Source organism: Clarias gariepinus, chromosome 1, assembly GCF_024256425.1.
Source record: "Clarias gariepinus isolate MV-2021 ecotype Netherlands chromosome 1, CGAR_prim_01v2, whole genome shotgun sequence".
Lineage (NCBI taxonomy): Eukaryota > Metazoa > Chordata > Actinopteri > Siluriformes > Clariidae > Clarias > Clarias gariepinus.
Genome location: NC_071100.1, coordinates 34,074,890 through 34,091,334, shown reverse-complemented (window position 1 = coordinate 34,091,334; position 16,445 = coordinate 34,074,890). Strand labels below are relative to the sequence as shown.

At 38.3% G+C, this 16,445-nt stretch overlaps 1 protein-coding gene across 4 annotated transcripts in view; it reads left to right on the top strand.

Moving 5' to 3' along the window:
- LOC128525453 (ADAMTS-like protein 1) overlaps positions 1-16,445 on the top strand; it is a 120,114-nt gene that overhangs the window by 84,259 nt on the left and 19,410 nt on the right. For all 4 annotated transcript variants that reach the window (XR_008360761.1, XM_053497517.1, XM_053497518.1 and 1 more), the window contains 9 exons: positions 5,332-5,377; positions 5,583-5,819; positions 6,226-6,352; positions 8,187-8,261; positions 10,590-10,747; positions 13,051-13,162; positions 14,363-14,501; positions 14,645-14,695; positions 15,167-15,371. Coding sequence is in view for 3 of the 4 variants with exons in the window: in XM_053497517.1 (XP_053353492.1) it covers positions 5,332-5,377; positions 5,583-5,819; positions 6,226-6,352; positions 8,187-8,261; positions 10,590-10,747; positions 13,051-13,162; positions 14,363-14,501; positions 14,645-14,695; positions 15,167-15,371 (1,150 nt within the window). In the remaining variant the exon portion in view is untranslated. The remainder of the gene's footprint in view (positions 1-5,331; positions 5,378-5,582; positions 5,820-6,225; positions 6,353-8,186; positions 8,262-10,589; positions 10,748-13,050; positions 13,163-14,362; positions 14,502-14,644; positions 14,696-15,166; positions 15,372-16,445) is intronic.

Sequence of the window (16,445 nt, the reverse complement as noted above, 5' to 3'; positions counted from 1 at the left end):
GGTTTCACTATATGACCTGCACAGGGATCATAATAATGTTATTGGACTTTACATTGTTTGGTTCTGCTAATCTTTATATTGCTTCTTTACAAACTGAAAATAGCTGAACTTGCCACGGCAAACCTTGTCCAACTCACTCCAGCAGCATTTCGCCTTGCGGTTTGATTATACAGAGCACTTTTCATTAAAACCTCGCTGTGTGAGTGAGAGCTACTCGGTTGAGCAAACCTCAAATTGAAATGGCAATAAAATTGACCCCTGTGATTTTGTGTTAAGAGTTGTTTGAGGTTCTGCTCTTTATGAGGAGTTGCGGTGGGGATTTGGAGAGCCAGGGGGTGTTTGTGTGAACCGCCGTGCCTTATTGGAGGGAGGAGTTCGGAATTTGGGTATAGCAGGCAGTCATCGCGTGGGAATAGGGTTCAGTTACCCTGCCGTTGGTTGTAGATCAAAGTCCTGTTAAAGGAACCACACAAGGTCTTTATGTGCTACTGAGAGAAAATTGTAAATAGTCTTGCAACACCTCACGCATGTTCCCCAAAAGACAACATGTAGGTTATACACAAGCACGTACTCTCTCAAATAAACACACATCTCATGCCAGTACACACATAGATGTGCTTCAAAGTCTGTCAAATGTCAATACTTATAACCACAATCAAGCCACAGTTCCAAGACTCTCATCAGCTCACCCACACCCACATGCACATACAACCTCCACTCATATCATTATTACAGCCGTTTTAAAACAGCTTTCTCCACCATTTATATTTGCGTTTCTTTAATGCATTTGGCAGATGCTTTATCCAGAATGACTTACAAAATGCTTGGAAGTTTTAATCATTGGATAGATCCCGTATACTGGGTTACTTAGTTACTAACTAGAAGTACAGTACCATCAGTCAAACGCTGTTGGGATTTTTAAATTGTGTATAGGATGTGGTGGTTGGAGTGGGAGGGTCGGGCGGTGCTGAGGGGTTTGAAGGGCATGTGGTGCAGTGCTGGGTGTGATAAGTGCTTTGAGGTAAGCGGGTGCTGGGCCGTTTTTAGCTTTGGAGACAAGCATCAGTGTTTTGAATTTGGTGTAGGCAGCTACAGGAAGCCAGGGGAAAGAGCGGAGAATTGAGGTGGTGTGGGAGAATTTAGGAAAGTGGAGAACAAGCCGTGCAGCCGCATTCTGGATCAGCTGCAAAGAACGAATAGTGCACAGAGGCAGATGTGCCAAAAGTGAGTGGTAGAAGTCCAGTCTGAAATAACAAGGTGCTGAACAAACACCTTAGTGGCCCGTGTGGAGGGCCACCAACATAAATTTACAACATAAATTAACAGAAAAACTAAACTAGCTAACTAAGAGACCTAGTTAGCTGGCTAGCAGAGACAAGACAGATTGACCTAACATAAATTACAACATAAATTAACAAAAACTAACTAACTAAGGAAGACTATCTACAGGGTTTTTACAGACAACAGACAACATAAAGTGCACGTGCAAATGTGCAAACAAAAGCAAACATTTTGATTTGAACACACGACACTCTGAGTTTAGGTATTTTACATACCCTCACCTCAGAATGGTTCAGGTCTGTATGCTCTGTATTTTATCTGGTGCTTTTTTTTTTACTCTTTTTATTTGCGTCGCAGTTTCGGAACAGATGAGACAAACTGCTTTTAAACTTCCCACAGAAAGAATAAACATATATTAATCTGTCCATACATCTTTCAAATCGTATTCTGGTAATAACTGCTTATAACGGCCCTTTTACTCAACATTTTGATTTCATTTATGGCGCAGATGAAGGCAAATACCGAAAGACTGGCAATGTTTCATTAAAATCTGTCCAGACAGCTTTCATGATGCTGTGACAGAATCAACTGGACAGACAAACAGACAGACATACAGACTGAGACTGGTTTCTGGTCTGCCAATGTATGCAATTTAAGGATAATATTGAAAGAGTGAATTCTGACCAATTTACAAAAAAGCTTTCTTCTACTTACTGTATCTCTAAGTACAAAATTCCAGTTGTAATAAGAGTTCAGTTAATTTATAAATTAGCAACCACAATTACCTAATCTGCATGTCTTTGGACTGTAGAAGGAAACCGGAGTACCCGAAGAAAACCCATCAAGCACAGGAATAACATGCAAACTCCAAACACATTGACCCGAACCCTTAAACCTTCGACCCCAGAGCTGCGAGGCCACAGGGTAAACACTACGCCACCATGCCGCCACTGAACTTTAGTAATAATTCACTTTTTTGGAAAAAGTGGCAGAGAACCAATAGAATAATTGAGTTTGGATATATCAAAAACAGCACAATATTGGCAAATGAGGAAGAAATTAGGAAAAGAAAAAAGAAAAAACCCTGACAGAACCGATGTGTTACATAGAAAAAGAAATAATAGGCCTGCATTGTGGTTGCATGTTGGAAAAGGACATTTTGGTTTTGCCTCAAATCCTTGACAAACCTCCAAAGTCCAGTCTTAGACTGTCAGTAAGTTTATATACTCAGCATCGACTCTCCAGTACAGATTTATGTTTGTAATCCTTAAAATAATAATAATAATAAGTAGTTGAATGTAAATACATTAAGCCCTTACAGCATGTGGTGAAACCTCAATTAACACTTAAATTATGGTAACTAGTACAATTCACTGGTGTTTCAGCCAGGACTGTGGTTGAGTAATCAGAAAATTCGAGGTCATATGATTTCAATTAGCCATTGGCCAGCTCAGTAGAGTGTAATGTCACGCCACGATGTGTGTGTTCTTTATTCATAACAAGAAACACACTTACATAACAAGCAGTCTCACTATGAAATTTGTTTGAAATGCAGTGCGAGTCTTAAGCAACTAAAAATTTATTGACGGCCCCTACTGTATAAACAAATGGTAATGATGTATTTACGAGTTTTTTGAATATGGAAACATCACATTAGGTGTTGTATGTTGCAATATTTATAATAATAATACAATGTTATGATGTGAAGACACATTATATTTATAGATTTCAAGTTGGGCTGGGCTGCATGTGTTGTAATTGCAGACATCTGCAGACTTTTTGTCATTCCTGTTGCAGCAGCAGTGCTATTAAAACATTAGTTCAACTTTCAGTTGTGAAAATTCGTTAGCTCATTCAGCAAACATAAACCATTTGTTCCAAATTTTCAGTGGATTTCATGACAATTATAGACTTTTAATTACCATACTTACCATTAGGAATGGGACTCACCACAGACCACCCGATGCCATATTATCACGATACCAATGTGCAGATTCAATTAGTATTGCGATTCTGTAAGTATCACAATACTATAAATATCTTAATGCAATATTATTATTCTCTTCATATTAATATTATTTCATAGTTCTGTAATACTGTGCAAATTTACCTCATTGATAAACAGTGTTGTTGTGGTTTGCTTAACATGTCATGCTTGATTGCTTCAGGTGCCTCAAGTGCCAAAAAAAAAAAAAACTCTTAAATTGTGCTGATTAAAACAAATTGAACAAATGCTGCATTTGGATTCTCAAAAGGCTTCTGTTAAAGGATACCAAAAAAAAAAAAAAAAAAAGATTTTTGATACCCCGCCCTACTGTAAATGTTCATAGCATTTAAGAGCAATTGAGATATTAGAGGCTGGTCTGAGCTAGTCTGAGACTGCTCACGCCGTGGGTGTTTACAGCCAGCAGTTACAAACCTTGTATCGTTGTATAGACCTGTGAATGATCGTTCAAGCTCCCGCAGGCCAAATGGGACCACTCCTGTCCAAAACTGGCCACACCTTTGTGACTGTTTCAGAGCGTTTGCAGAAGGCATACAGCTTGTGTCAGGGTACAGGAAGGACACACACACACTACTAAGTATTGTGATTTTTAAAAGTTTGGACTCTTTGCCACTTATTATAAATTATTTTAAAGGGCTTGACATATGTGATCAGCCATAACATTAACACCATAAAACATTAACCCATTAAAATTGATTATTAAATACCAGTAGATTGGTAGGCCACCTCATCCAGGCCGATCCCACAGAAAAGCCAATGCAGCACAAAACACCAAATAAAAAAACAGTAGAAAGGCACTGGAACACCCAGTGCCCCACAGGTCACAGATCCCAATCTGATTAAGCACCCATGAGATGCTGCAGACAAACAAGTCTGATCCATGAAGGCCCAACCCCATAACCCACAGCAACCAATGGATATGCTGCCATTGTGCTCCTCCAAGACACCACAGCACACCCCAATGATCTTTTGGAATCATGCCCCAAGGGCCAGAGCTGCCCAGACAAGTGGAATCAACACTATATCAGACTTAATTCTTTGTGTTGTACTGTTATGGCTGACTGGTTCAGTATATGGAAATTTAATATGTGTGCATATTGATTAATGGTTGTATATGGCCAACTTTTACGCAGTGATGGGTTTTGTTTGTGTGCTTACTTTTGTAACATATTTTTAGCATTGGAGTTCCAGTTTTCCTCTGGTCAGGGAAAGAATTTATGCACTCGTGTTCAGAAGTGCTCTTTTAATAGATGTAGCGGAAGAAGTGGGGTTGTGGTAACTGCATTTCGTGTGTTTTGTGTCTGCCAAAGAAGCTCGGAATCAAACTTTATCTTCATTCCCATATGAGTGACGACATAATGTATTGTTCACATACCCTTGTCTCATTTAAAGTCATGATGCTCACACTCAATGTCTACAGAGTCTCTTTTGCTTCCCTAAGGCAGACATGGAATGAATCACCTTTGTATTCGTTTCACAAGAGAGTCTATATCTTGACTGACTGTCACTCATCTTGCATCAAAGTTGGTCTGGGGCCCGTGATGCACTGTTTGACTTGGCGTAGGCGCCAGTCTGGCCTAATGCTTTTCCCGAGCTCAAAGGATTTTGCTTTTGACTCCACAGTCATCCATGGTCTTCTCGGACGTAATAGTATAAGAGTATAATCCTTCGTCCATGAATCATAATATTGACATGTAGCCTCTAATCACAGCTCCAGATCTGCTAGGATCTTGTGACACTGGAATTTCACGTATGTCACTGAAGTCGAATCTATCCATTGGAATAATCCTGCGCTCTTCATTGATTACTTGTCATCCCTAAGCCTCTAAGCATGAGGTGAACTCCAGCTTGAAAGAACATTAAGCTAAAATTGGATGGAAAATGTTAAGGAGATCACTCCTAATAGAGCGTATTTGACTTGTTGAATCCTACTAATGATATGCTGTCTGAGGTGAAACCGAAAGAGATGGAGAGAATGTGGACAGAGTTTGATCAATAGTTAAGGGAACACACATCTGAAATTAGCTGTCTTCTTACGTTCATAGGACCTGTGAGGGGCAGAATATCAAGTACCGCACGTGCAGTAATGTGGTAAGTAAAACAGTTTGAACAGGTGTATTTACAAGTTAAAATATAAAGCATTACACACACACACACACACACACACACACATATATATATATATATATATATATATATATATATATATATATATATATATATATTTTTTTTTTTTTTTTTTTTTTTTCTTTTTTGGGGGGTATTTTTTCTCTTACGGTGATGTCTCCTGCCTCAGGACTGTCCACCAGATTCCGGAGATTTCCGCGCTCAGCAGTGTTCGGCTCACGCTGACGTGCGCTACCAGGGTCGCTACCACGACTGGCTGCCAGTGGACAACGACCCCGAAAACCCATGTGCCCTCAAATGCAAGGCTAAAGGCACCGACCTAGTGCTTGAGCTGGCACCGAAGGTGTTGGATGGAACTCGCTGCTATACTGAATCTTTGGATATGTGCATCAGTGGAGCCTGTCAGGTTTGCACTATGTTTGAAAACAACTCTAGTAATCTTAAGACTCTTTAGCAGTGCCTTAAGCAGTGTCAATATACAGTATGGCTTGTAAGCTGTATGCCAATACAGCTACAAACACGGTGATGTTTCATGTTGGTTTTGATCTTCAAAGACAGTTCTGGTCATGCTTGGATGCATATTTGCAATGTTACATGTCTAAATCAGTAATGGCACAATTCAGATTAACCTCACCGCGGCTCACGTTTCAACCTGCATAATGAAGCGTGAAGAATGCCGTGACGACTAGTATTTTACACGCTTAAGATCCAAATACAGACTGAAGCCACATATTTCCATTTAGATTACATTTTGTTGATTGGAAATATGTTTTATTCTAAAATGTAATGTTTTGTTTTTTCCCTTTTGGCAGATTGTTGGCTGTGATTATGAGCTAGGCAGCACTGCTAAAGAAGATAATTGTGGAGTTTGCAATGGAGATGGATCCTCTTGCAGACTTGTGAGAGGACAATACAAATCCCAACATGCCAGTGGGAAAAGTAAGGAGGATGTTTTTCTCTTTATCTCTTTTGAACCAAATGACACATAGGGAATTGTATGACTGTTTTGAGGGTTCAGCAGTGAATTTGTGTTATCACACTCCACAGTAATTTGCTCTTATAGTAATTAAACACGCAGAGGTTAAAGACGTTGCAGTTTTGTTTTTGACCTACCTTACCAGACAACAGACATTTTCTGGAAATAAGTTTTATTAAATTTTTTTTATTGTATATATTTTAAATTGTTAGCATTGTCGCCTTGCACCTCCAGGGTCTGGGTTCGATTCCCGACCAGGCTCGATTCCCGTCTCTGTGTGCATGGAGTTGGCATGTTCTCCCTGTGCTTGGTGGTTTTCCTCCTGGTACTCCGGTTTCCTCCCACAGTCCAAAAACATGTAGGTTAAGTAAATTGGCGTTGCCCGTAGTGTGTAAATGAGCGTGTGAGTGTGTGTATGTGTATGTGTGTGTGTGCCCTGCGATGGATTGGCACCCTGTCCAGGGTGTACACCGCCTCGTGTTTTAAGCCTCGTCGAATAGGCTCCAGGTACCTGCGACCCTGAATACACAATAAAGCGGTATAGACAACGACGATATTTTAAATTTAAATAAAAAAACCGAGATTTTGTATGTTTGATGGTTGACTGCTATAGGAAGATGTCATATTCTATTCTGGGTTGCATCAGAATTTTGGATGACCCTTATCTGCACACAAGCCACTAGTAGAAGAAAGAGAAACAATATAGTCATTTTAGCCTGATTTGTCAACTTTATACCAAGTTTTTTCTAATAAATGTAATTATTTATTCCATTCTGCGCAACTGGGGCCACAGAGACCATCCCATGGTGCTCAAGGACTCCTTGGATGGGTTGCCAACGCATTGCAAAGAACAAGCACACACTCACACTCATACACACACTCATACACCCAATCATACATTGGAAAAAACAGCCTACAACATGTCTTTGTGGGAGTAAACCAGAGTATACTGAAAAAAACCCACCAAGCTAAAAGTAAAACATACAAACAACAAACAAGCAGTCTGTTGGGCAAACCCCCAAACAGTGCTGGCAGTGCAAGGCAACAGTGCTAAACACCAAGTACTCATCATTATTATTATTATTTTTTTATGATTATTGCTTTGCAGAATGTCTGTATATGTGCCTAAGATTTGCAGGGAACTGTATAAATAATTAGATGATCCCCACTGCATATTTTGCAAGGCTTGACAAGCTGTTGAAATTATAGTTTTGGTTGTACATGCTATTTAAGAATGTCAGTGGGTGTTTTTTCCCCCCTGTAACTTGCACCTGTGATTAATTTAAACCCTGGTGCACCTGCACCGCACAGCTGCTGTCTCAAAGCAGATGTATTCTATACTGCTTTATCAAAGAGGTTTTTAACTCAGCAATGTTCCCAGTTAAACCCTGATATAAATAAGGTCCACGCTTTGTCCCACTTGATGCAGTTCCTACACAGCTTCATTCGTACTGCATCATTGTGAGTAAGAAATGAGAAGAGGGTTGGATGTCAAGCCGCAGCCAAAGACATCTATCTTTTGCTTTATTAAAAAAAAAAAAGGTTTATTATTTAAAAAAAAAAAATGGGACAAAGACTCAAGCCAAGCCAACCCTATTAAACAGGATGCGGCGTCACACTCAAGCGTTATATATTCCAGTCATCGCACATAGTGTAGGTTTTGTTTGCTATTGTTCTCGGTTTTACTCAAGTGTTCCTGCACAGCTTAGATCACTTTAATGATCACATCTGACTGCAATGAAAAGCTTTGTATTTCCTTTAATCATTCCTTCCTATTTTTTCCTCCCCTTTCCACAGCTGAGGACACTGTGATTGTTATTCCTTATGGAAGTCGTCATGTGCGCCTCATTCTGAAAGGCCAGGATCACTTGTGTAAGTCTTGGTAGGTCCAGGGGCTTCCATTCAGAACTGAGAAGATAAACAGTGGATTTATCCTGTTTATTTTGAAATAACTATATCTTCTATGTCTAAATGGAGTTTAAGTAAGAGAGTATTATTTCCTGGTGGACTTGTTGGCTGTGAATAGAAGAAGGGAAAAGAACAGCTAGAATCTCTGAATGATCAGACCTCACCGACTGCGCCCAGGAAAACTAATTTCATTAAACTGTTGGTTGTTTAAAGGCTGATGCATGCTTTATTCATTAGCTCATGCTGCCAGACTGTTACAAGGCCGATTGATGATCGCCTTGATACCTCCTGTATGTTCCAAGGAGGAATTTTTTTTTTTATTAGAAGGCTTATACTCTTGATAACCATTAACGATAGATTTGCACTGTTGTTCATCATTAGGCCAAGAAATTCATCCCTGAAAGATGACACCAATTTAGAGAGAGGGATTATTTTACATTGCATTGCAGTCACATTTAAAGATGTTCAAGGATTGTATCAATGATGTCAAGATGTTGGCAACCATCCGCATAATATGGCATAAAATTTCAAACAAATGTCTTCCATCCTTTCATTATTCTCATCACAGCCAGCGAAGAGCTTTTTTTCTGAAGATGCAGCATAGCTGTTTTTCTCATGAACACATTTTTGGCAACTTTCTTACTGTGGGCAACTAAATAGTAACCAGCTGCCTGTTGGCAATTACTTACGCTCTTGGAGGGTTTTTTGTTCCCACTTTGGTATTTTGTAAATGTCCACACTGGATTAAGACAAGACCCCATAAATCGAAGGTTGATTTTAGGCCATGTTGTGAAGGGAGCAAGGCGATACACTTCAAGAAATCTGCCATTGCCTGGAAAGCCCACACCATGTCAACAGAGCCATGCACAACTGAATACTGTACAAAAGTCACTACGAGAATTTGTTGTCTTTTTTAACCCATGTGCCAAACAACTAATGTAAGGTAGACGTTTGGTGGTGTTCTTATTCTACATGACAAGGCGCAACTTTATTGTGGTGCAAATTTATCTGAAATTGACATTGATAGCACTAAGCACTTGAAAGCATGTGCTAAAAGCACTTTAAATAAGTTGGAGATTGAGGTTTGAAAGCTTTAGAAGTGTACGGGCTAGCCTAAAAAAGAAATACAAGTTCAGTCACCGGGAGGATGTTAAATTAAATTCTTATTACAATAAATTCTTCATCAGGACAAATAATTAGTTAATATGGTGTTATTACTACTGATATGTAATTGGATTACTAATTGATTTTAATCAAAAGAAGACTGGGCACAGAACAAGTGTCATATATAGTAATAGCGTGAACTTAAACTGTTTTTATTATTTCTTGTGGTTGCCTTGTGGCTTCTATAACGTTTTGGAATTTTGGCAGTGTCAAAAAACCTTTATATATTTAATATGTTAAGTTTATATGTTAGGTATAAGGAATTTGATTTATGTGTCAGCTTTGTATAAAGTGTCAGTGATGTGGGTGATGTCATTGATTTGTTAAAAAAGGCAGCAGGCTAGTAAAGCACATAGTCTCCCTAAATAGTTCGTTCACTGAGGTCACTAAGGGGTCTTGTATTTTTATACATTTTTTCAGAAAATAAAATATATTAACAAGAATAAAATGAAGTCTATGCTGGCAGTTTGTAAGGAAAAAACACCAAGATTCTAACCAAAATGCATTAATCTATACAATGTAGATAAGGTAGAAAGGAATAAAATATAAACTGTACATTCCGTTTTCCATGTACCAAAATTTATATTAAGCCCATGTGCCACATATGGCTACGGTTGTGTGGGATTTGCATAAGCCAAACATTTTAAATATAAAAGCTATTAGTTGATTATGGGTTACGCAATTAATTGCATTTTAATCTCGATCACAATTTTGGCTTCCCACAATTAAATGAACAGCGACCGATATTGAAAATGTGTGCTGGGAAAAAATGGTTCTGTTCCAAAGGGTTTTGGCTCTCATACCCCTATACTGTAATGGATAGATGTGTTGGATAGATGTTGTTGTTATTATTAAAATTATTGTTATTGTTATTGTTGTTGTTGTTATGTCCTCTCAGGTGTCGCAAATTTGTGCTCGCTAATTTTGGCAAAATCTAGGATCATTATTTTATTTTAATACAAACATCTGTAGCTGGAATGTAACATAACATAGATGTGAAGGGAGTTTGTTACTAAAAGCAAAATGTTCACGATAAAATATCATAATCTCAGTATTGATCTAAATAACCGTGATATTCATCTTAACCACAATGGTGCAACCCTAGTAGATTGTTATATTTGTTCCTAGATCTGGAGAGTAAGACCTTGCAGGGGATCAAAGGAGAACTTTCTCTGGAGGGAACCAAGCAAAACATCTTACAGAACACAATCATTGACTTCCAGAAGCTCACTGACAAGGAGATCCTTAAAATTATTGGACCACTAGAGGCTGACTTCACAGTCAAAGTAAGACAATCAGTGTTTTAAATTACTATTGCATCTTTGAAGCTACTGTTGAAGTGTAAGAGAATGATTTGACCTAAGAGCATCTAGTCATCCTAAATCAGGTTCATGATGAATTTCCTCATTCCTGGACTCAGTAGTTCAATGATCAGTCTTTGAAAAATGAGCAGTTTTACAAATATCTGTGTCTGACCGAGGTGCATGCTATATAAGGTATATAATGAGGAAGGAGGGATACAGTACCATGGATAATTATGAGTTTCCCTTATCACATTGAAGTCCTCTGGTGAACTCAACCCTAACTCCCTCCAGAAACGAATTAAATTCCTGGCCGACAGCCACCCACCAATTATTACGCCTCTGCTTTTACCCGGTTTGTTAAGTAGCTCCCTAGATTAATGTGCTGGCTGTCATACACTTAATGGAATAGCCAATTTGAAATGAAGCAGCCAACAGTTAGAAATGCCAGTAAAAACAACTCTCTTCCTTTCAAAAATCCATCCAAAATAACACAATAAATAGGAATGTCGGAGACAGAAATCTGAGAAGCGGTAAATGCCTAATTTTCTAATTTGATACCAGGAAGATGGCCAGCTCATATCACAATTTTTAGGAAAGCTGAGAAAGTGGAATAAAAAGTCATTAAAACACGCCAGACAGTGATTCCACTGTAAATAAATGTGTGAATTATTCTGTTCCTCTGACCTACTCCGTAATATTCGCATGCGTTGTTTTCCTTACCCTTTCATGGAAATCATTTTATGTGAACTTTGTAAATCGTTAAAAATTTATTTTTTTATGTAAATATAATTGACAGAAGATGCAACTCTGTACACCAATGTCTCTAGCGTACAGTTTCTGGCACCAAGCAGGTCGAACTCCTATTGTGAATAACTTTAAAATCTCTTTGATGGGTTGAATCTCCTTCTTCTCAACCAATAAACGATTACTAAAATTCTCAAATGCATTGTGACACAACCCATCTGGGACTAAAAAGGCGTCCGAGAGGAAGCTTAAGTATTTGAGTGGGAGGTTTGGCCAGCGTATGTTTTCAATAGATGGCTTTATTAGGGGATGAAGTTTTGGAGATGGTGGGTGTTTTACCCAGCTCCAGGCCTGACTCAGTAAGGATGTATGGGGAGTGATATCTTACCATTCAAAGAAACACTTTTGTCACCACTAAAGAATGTGACAGGTCTTGGAAGTTTATTTGGGCAAGGCTTGATCTTGAACTAGAAAAAGAGATCTCTGAATATTTAAGTCTTTGCACTATTGTGCTTTTCTAAGTGTCAAGGAGGTGAAGACAAAGCTTATGAGATCCTCTGAGAGGGTGACAGGGTTAGCCTGAACCTATTTAGTACACGGTTCGATTGCAACTTGGTGTATGTACTGAACACTGTTGACCAAAATGAATGCCAGGTGTCTTTATTAGAGACTCGTATACAGACATTGTAACCACAACCGTTAGAGCTGTCCATATAGGGAAAGTGTACTTCAATTGCATGAGTGTGTATAGAGCAGGGGTTCTGCTGGCTATGTGCCGAGCCCCAGTCTTCAGCAGCGTTAGTCAATCCCCCTCAGCGATACTCTGATTGTCTCACTCTTTTGATTGATGACAACCAGTCTTAAGATAATACTAGCTTGGTATTGTCTGATCATAAAGTAATGCTTCAAAGGGAGAATTTGAACATATCCATAAAGTAGATGCTGTAATGTGTAATACTGGTCTATATTTTGTTTGTATAGCTGGCATTGCTGCATAGAGCATGATTAACACATCCTAAATACTACTATTTATAGCATGGAATGTTTATCCCACCATTCCATGCCTTCAGTGATGTCTTTATTGTCCAAAGTCAAGTTACATGAAACCAAAATCTCTTTGAGAATCAAGGTGATCGCTCCCATAGATTCTGCCAGAATAGTCATAGTTATGATAGAATAGTGAGCCTTCTTCCCAGCAAAAACAAATATAGAGCCTTTAGCCAGTTTACACAGTTAAATAATTGCTATTTAGCTCATTACAGCTAAAATGATTCAGTATAACTGCACATTTTGGGAAACTGGCTTACCCTATCTACTTTATTAACCACAAATTGAAGACATTTGTCAGTAATTGCATCCTGAAAATTGTAAAAGGTTAAATAATGATCTGAAATGTTATAGTCAATATAGAAGTTGTTATTTCTCAAGACTTGATTGTACTTCGACATAATTGTGCCTGGAGAGGTTCACAAATAATACTCTCAGAGAGGGTTGAAATGGTATGTTTTATTCTGACACATGCTAAAATTCTTTTTATACAGGTTCGTTATTCCAGCAGTATAGACAGTACAGCACAGTTTATCTTTTACCAGCCAATCATTCATCGCTGGAGAGAGACCGACTTCTTTCCTTGCTCTGTAACGTGTGGTGGAGGTAAACAACTTAAATTTTTTTTATATATATATATATATATATATATATATATATATATATATATATATATATATATATATATGTGAGGTCAATAAGTATTTGATCACCCTGGGATTTTTCAAGTTCTCTTACTTAGAAATCATGGAGGTGTCTACAATTTTCAGCATAGGTGCATTTCCACTGTGAGAGACAGAATCTAAAAAGAATAATCCGGAAATCACATTGTATGATTTTTTTACCAATTTATTTGTGAATTACTGTGTCAAATAAGTATTTGATCACTTGCTTATTAGCCAGATTTCTGACACTCAAAGACCAGTTATTTTGCTTTTAAATAGTCCATATTCTTCTTACGGAGCCATTCCTTGGTTTTCCTGGCTGTGTGCTTTAGGTCATTTTCATGTTGGAAGACCCAGCCACGACCCATCTTTAATGCTCTGACTAAGGAGGTTTTTGCCCAATATGTCACAATACATGGCCCCGTTCATCCTCTCCTTAAAACAGTGCAGTCGTCCTGTTCTCTGTGCAGAAAAACACCCCCAGAGCATGATGCTTCCAGCCCCATGCTTCACTGTAGGTATGGTATTATTGGGATGGTACTCATCATTCATTTTCCTCCAAACGCAGCGAAGTTCTACTTTGGTCTCATGTGACTACAGGACTTTATCCCATGACTCCTCTGGATCATCCAAATGAACCCTGGCAAACTTCAGACGGGCCTGGACATGGGCTGACTTAAGCAGGGAAAATTTTCATGTATTACTGATAGTAGCCTAGAAGACAATGGTCCCAGTTCTCTTCACGGCATTGACCAGCTCCTACTGTGTGATTCTGGGCTGATTCTTCACCATTCTTAGCATCATTGATACCCCATGTACAGTATCTACTTGGGCTTTTGCTGATTGTGGTCAAAAATCTGGCTGATAAGCAAGTGATCAAATACTTATTTGACAAAGTAATTCTCAAATAAATTGTTAAAAAATCATACAATGTGATTTGCGGATTTTTCTTTTTAGATTCTGTCTCTTACAGTGGAAATGCACCTATGCTGAAAACTGTAGACCCCTCCATGATTTCTAAGAAAGAGAACTTGCAAAGTCACAGCGTGATCAAATAATTATTGACCTTACTATATATATATATATTCCCTGTTTAGTTTATATGACTGCCAGCAAATTCATCTCGTTTTAACATACCCAGGGTATCAGCTGACTTCAGCGGAATGCTTTGACCTGCGAGGTAACCGTGTGGTTGTGGACCAGTATTGCCATTATTACCCTGAGAATGTCAAGCCTAAACCCAGACTCCAGGAGTGCAACATGGACCCTTGTCCTGCTAGGTTGGTAACTGCTACACAAGCTGAAGACACAGACAAGTAACTGTTCTTTATCACTTGATTAAGGATGACATGTCTGGCTTATATTTAACCCAAATGTCATAGCTTTGTGTTTAACATTGCATTTTTTTATGTACAATTTTTAGTGATGGATACAAGCAAATAATGCCCTATGACCTCTACCACCCACTGCCTCGGTATGTAATTCAACTTCCTCCTAGCCTTATGTTGCACTTTTCCCTTGGCCTACCCAAAACCTCTCGGTCCTGGCCAGCTTTCCAGTCCACCTCAGCCTGTCTTTGCCGAGTAACATTTCAAGTTCTCTTCCACAATAGCGGAGTGCCAGAGGTTTCACATTCTATTTCGATGAAGCACTTACTGGGCTTAAAGCCAGGCTGAGACAGTGAAGGCTTTCAGTCCTCTTGCAGTAGTCAGTGCAGATGCTTTAAGCCAGTAAGACTGTAGTATGGCCTTTCAGCAAATCAGAAGTGAACTGCTTAGGGGAATTTAGGCGTTCTTGTGCACGTCAGTATTGCTTGCTCTTAATTTAATGCCTAAAACTCTGCTGTGATTTTGATTAATATGATGTGTTTATCACTAACATAAGAAGTTTTTGACCTGAAATGCAAAACTACTTCAAAGTTCAACTTTGAAATCTCTAATGTAAGATGGGGGAGCAGCCCATGGACTGCCTGTTCTACATCCTGTGGTGGCGGAGTTCAAAGTCGTTCCGTCTCATGTGTGGAAGAAGACATGCAGGGAAACATCACTCCTACAGATGAATGGAAGTGCCTGTACGCATCCAAGACATCCATCGTACAACCATGCAACACGTTTGACTGTCCAACATGGATTGCACAGGAATGGTCACCGGTGATTAACATTTATTCTGTTCTATTTGCAAATATATAACTGTCAAACACTTTTTTTTTACTCTGTTTTAATCATTTTCCAATATAGCCTATACTGTCCTTATTCAGCAGCTTATCAAATAGCAAGTGATCTAGCACATCAGATTTTCTACATAATAAGGTAGAAGCACAACAACAGAAAGCAATAACTATAAGTTAATCAAGGTCATGGAGTGCATGGAATATATTTAATTATCTAAGTAACTATTAAAATATTTCGAATTTAATAAAATCTTAGGAGTGTTTTTGCTAATTCACTTCAGCAATCAAGCACTTATGTGAAGCTTATGTAGTTCAGAAGTTTAGGTCTTATGGATAATTAGTTTTTTTCAAATAGATGTTATCTCATCCAACCTCTTCCATGCAAAAACTACATGGACTACAGGAATACAATTAATTGATTGATGAAGACACAGTAATGTGTGTAAAATTCATATTTTTATTTTTATTGTATTTTCAGTCTAAAACAAAAATTTCAGTGATTTATTAAAGTAATATTGAATAATCTGATGGTAACACTCAGTAGAGCTGATATCTCACAAGAAGAAATTTTAATCTCAGAATTACATATAACTGAACCATTTCTCATTCACTTAATATTTGACTAACTCTTCCACATGTGCATAAATAATTCTATATTTACATATGTGATATGAATGCAGACAAGGACAGCTTCTGTATCCAAATATTGATACATGTGAATATCTCGACTCAACTATAAGGTTTAGTACTCCAACCTACCTTAGGATTAAACATGTGAATATAGACTATTCTGATTTTTAGGGGGGGACTGTGTTTTTTTTTTTAATGGTGTGTAATTTAAAATGAGCTAAGTAGCAATTTCCTGGTTGGTCCCTAGCGATTTAAGGCACTTAACACAAGTACATCTGAACTATTTTAAACATCAAATCCATAAGCCAAAAATATAAGATATATCTGGTAAGGGGATTGACTATAAGTAACTGTACTGATTGCTGCATTTTAGGTTCAATGTAAGAAATTTGTAGCCCAAAGGAGTTATTCCACACTCCAGGCT